This window comes from Dryas octopetala, chromosome 8 (assembly GCF_963921425.1).
Source record: "Dryas octopetala chromosome 8, drDryOcto1.1, whole genome shotgun sequence".
Taxonomy (NCBI): domain Eukaryota; kingdom Viridiplantae; phylum Streptophyta; class Magnoliopsida; order Rosales; family Rosaceae; genus Dryas; species Dryas octopetala.
Genome location: NC_141373.1, coordinates 19,416,051 through 19,420,578, shown reverse-complemented (window position 1 = coordinate 19,420,578; position 4,528 = coordinate 19,416,051). Strand labels below are relative to the sequence as shown.

General features: G+C 34.4%; 1 protein-coding gene across 1 annotated transcript; it reads left to right on the top strand.

Annotated features, from left to right (window-relative positions):
- The first annotated feature begins 2,015 nt into the window (after window positions 1–2,015).
- On the top strand, window positions 2,016–3,633 carry LOC147277828 (pathogen-related protein-like). The gene is made up of 4 exons (XM_086254701.1): window positions 2,016–2,153; window positions 2,385–2,517; window positions 2,620–2,921; window positions 3,490–3,633. The coding sequence occupies exons 1-4, from the start codon at window positions 2,016–2,018 to the stop codon at window positions 3,631–3,633; spliced, it is 717 nt and encodes a 238-aa protein (XP_086110827.1).
- The last annotated feature ends 895 nt before the right edge of the window (window positions 3,634–4,528 follow it).

Here is a 4,528-nt window from a genome sequence, read left to right as displayed (position 1 = left end):
AAATTCTCTATGGAAGCCACATACTTGTTGAATGTACGTGAAATTCTTAAATTTTGAATATATAATTAAGATTGAAACAAGTAAAAATAAATACAATAATTTTCTAATTTCTGACAATCATCATCTACTCTCTGGCCAAAAAAAAGACGATCATCTACTCATGCATGTGGGCCACTATCTTTTAACATTTAGTGCCTACTATTAGACTTGACAACAGGTCGTGTTTTTGCGAATTCAGGTTCAACACGACACTGCTCATTAAGTTAACGAATGAACACAACATTATCCGTTAAGCCAACTGGTGAAAAAAATATCAACATGAACACGACATGAAAAATAACGGGTAAACACGACACGATCCGTTTTACTCGTTACGAAAAAAATATACATTTTTTTTCAACAAAAAATTTAAATCAAATATATTATATTACATAAGTAAATACATTTTGTTACATAAATAAATATATTTTAGGGAGGCTTAGAGTCTAGTCCATTTTATGAGTCTTTTTTAGATTAAAACCGGTAGTGATTTAGAGTTTTTAATCAAGTCCTTTTATTTTTCTTTTTTGACGGTTTTATGGAGCCCAAAATTTCGGAGTTAAAACCTAACATGCAGTCTTTACAAAGCCCACTCTACACCCTAGGAGGGGAAATACCCTTCAAATTGGGAGAAATACCTTTCAAATTGGGGGAAATACTCTTCAAATTGGGGGAGAACTTTATTATGAATTAAAAGAATTTTCTTATAAATTAAAAGAACTTTATTATGAATGTTTTAAAAATTTCTTATAAATTAAAGGACTTTATTATGAATTAAAATGATTTTCTTATAAATTTTAAAATACCTCTGGTCTCTATCTAAAAATTGTTTTTCTAAAGGACCAAAGCCTAATTATTTCTATATTTTATTCCATAAATGTATAGTTTAAACATTATACATAAGAGAAATTTAAAAAATGTGCAAATTAAATGATTAATATCATAAGAAAAAATCAAATAAATATATTTATTTCTTAACGGGTCATTTACGAGTTTCGCGGGTTAACACAAACACGAAACAAATTAACGAGTCCACACGCACGATTTCAACACGACACGATAAGTCTCAACTGAAAAATTGAATTTTTTCATGTCATTTTGTGTCGTGTTAATGGGTTGATAGGATATTGCCAGATCTACCTACTATGAGACTATCCTTTCTTGGCAGGATATGAATTCTATATGAGTTAGTGCTTAACTGTCAATTCAAACCATATATCACCAAATATTTAAAGTTTCCATTATAATTAGAGTTTAATAACAAAACTCAAAAATGGAAGAAAAGCTTTACAGTTTTTAATAAAGAGTGTAGATTCAAAGTGAACGACTTTTTGATTAATTAAAAAGTGTAGAAGAGCTTAAAGGATTACAAATGTTTTGATTAATTAAAAGAGAAAAGGGTATGTTTTGACCTTTGGAAGAACTTTAATGTAACCGCATTAACTTTTATTTTTTGATCAAGGCCGGCATAGAGCCATCTTTATTGAATTGAGTTCAACTAAGCAGAAACATTATCATGGAGGAAAGAATAAAGCCAAACAGGGCCAACCTCTCCCAGAAAAAAGATTGAGTACAACTCAAAGAAAAAGGAGCTAATTGTTGGGCCACAACATTACAAGTGAATGGAGTAAACACAATAAAATTAACTTGAAAATGAGCTCATTAACTTGATGATCATAATGCCTCTTCATGTTTTTTTTTTTTTTTAATTAAGGATTGCTAATTGGTCTTGACAACAGAAAAAATGAAATTAAGGAGCGGCCACAATTTAGTCACTAACTAAACTATAATATACAGCCAGAGTAGCATCACTCAGCACCATGTTACCTACTGTAAATGATGCGGTAGGTAAATTAACTTTTATTCTTATTTTATACTTACTTTCTTTTGCCTATATAATTAAGACCCTGTTGAGAGAAAAATTTCAAGCATTTAAACACATCATCCAGTTGTCTTGTGTACACCACATAATCATTATGGCATCTTCAGGTGTTGAGGGAGACAAGTATCGTTCCTATTTGACTGGTGAAGGAGAAAAGAACACTAAGTGGAAGTTTGGTGTCCCTCCCAACTATGATGTTGTTAACTATCTCTTTGAAGAAGGCAGAACTAAGGTTTCTCTCTCTCTCTCTCTCTATGATTTTATGTGTGTGTGACTGTGACATCATTTGCTTTTTGGCTACCTTAGTATCAACTTTTGTGGTGTGTCTTTGGATATATATCATTTTCTTTGTTGGATCATATACGTTTATATTGTGGTTTTGCATGTGTTTTTGATATTTTCATATATAGCTAGCCATCTAATTAATCTGCGAAACTCTGATGAATGGAATTATATATGGAAGATATGGCCATCTGGGTCACTAGAAGAACAGGTGCAGAACCTTGTGAAGACATGGGAAATGGAGCTTTTCCACAAGGCCAACCTTGAAGATTTCAAGACACTTGATCCCAACAAGTACACTTTCAGCCTAAATGGTAATATTAATTATATTATTGAGAAAATTAGTTCTTAATAATTAGATACTTATTCAAAGTTTTCCATACTAACTAAATTGAAAATAATTATTTAATGTACAGGAAGGAAAGGCATAACCCTTGAAGAAATAGGCAAACTTGGAGGGGGCTATAACCCCTTGCTTCAGACCTCACTGCCCGAGAATCTGAGGGGCTATAATCCTGATAAGGAAACAGCGGAGTCATCTCATAAGGCTTTCACAACAACATTCCCTCGTGGGTTTGCCTTGGAGATCCTCCAAGTCTATTCTGGGCCACCAAAGATTGTGTACAAATTCAGGCACTGGGGTTACATGGAGGGCCCTTTCAAGGGCCATGCCCCAACTGGACAACTTGTGGAAGTCTATGGAATGGCAATTTTTGAGGTACTTCTCCCTCCATCTTGTTGGGCAAAAGTTGGTTGATGAGTCCGATCATACACTTTCACAGATTTACATATACACTACACTGCATGTCGATATTCGGCATATATAGTTTAGCTATTTGTGCCGTCCAGTGTTTTACTTAAAGGCACTTGGAACGTGGTTTGTCGAAGCTAAAAATTCTAGAGTTAAAACCAAATCTAAAGCCTCTAAAAGTCATTTAATTTACATTTTTTGTGTTTATTATAATCATTAATTTGTTGATTTTTTTTACTCTCCTTCTCTGCTTATATCCGAAACGACATCCTTTAAGTTGAATAAAAGTCATGAAAAACGATTTAGTCAAGGATCAGCAAATTAAGGATCTAGACTCTTTCCTCCCACATCTCTTAAACCTATTTGGCTAGTTCAAATAGGTTGAAAACTCTCTCAGTTCCGGTCTTGGCAGATGAGTGAGTGTTCAATAATTATACATATTATTTTCCTTTCCATCTCCTAAAAATTTAATATAATTAACTAGCTACTGCTATTTCTTTTGACTCTCGCTGTTTATTTGGACCAAATTAAACAGTTGGACGAGCACAACAAAATCGTGAAGGTGGAGTTCTTTTATGACCCTGGACAACTACTTGGAGCTCTTTTGAAGGGTTCAAAATTGGATACCTCTCCAGAAGAGACAGCTTCAAGCTGCCCTGTCCTAAGGAGTACAGGGTAGCTTCAACCTTTCGATAAGTCTTGTTTGGCGTATCAATAAGTTGCACTACAACAAATATGGCTTAAAGCCACCTTGAATTGAAACTAAATTGAAGTTAGTGACAAATGACATTTTTTTAAGTCACCAATAAATATTTTAGTTGTTTTTAAAAATTTTGGTGGAGTTAATAGTTGCATTAGGATCCACTAATTTGTACAATGGTTGACTAATAAGTAGCTAAACAAAAATGGTAACCAAAATAAAAAATTAGTGGGAGTGGGTAATAGAATGTTCACCAAATTTAGTTAGAATTTGCACCTATACCTTTTATTTTGCCAAGAATTTGCAATTGCACCTATACTAAAACGTTGGAAACATAGTGGAATTTCAAAACTTCTGAAAATCTATTTAGAAAATTATAAATTTCTTTCCTACTGCATATTTTATTAAAATTTTTTGTGAGATGTTATAATTGTAATTTCGCAACCTAGGGTTTTATTATAAAAAGTTAAAAACTCATCTACAGTAGTCACTTTCTCTTTTCCTTCTAAACACAGCCGCACCCTCTCCCTCTCTTTCTCACTTTCCTCTTCTCTGCCGGGAGTCTTCTCCGGAGACTCCACCTCCGTCTGGCCTCCAATGGTGACGAGACCACCACCAAAATGCTCATCTCCCTCTCCTCTTTCCTCCTCTGGTCTTCGTCGACCCGAACACCCAGCCATCGACATGATTTAAAGTCACACATAAACCTCTTTTTCGCCAGCGATTACACTATTCTGGCGATGGAGGCATGTCAAACCACTCTCATCTTCACCTGCTCGTCGCTCTGAGTTGATGGGTTCTTTCAGATCATCTTGACGACCACCCTAGGCGGCGGTTCGAAACCCTAACAGCCGCGACTCTTCTCCTCCATTTT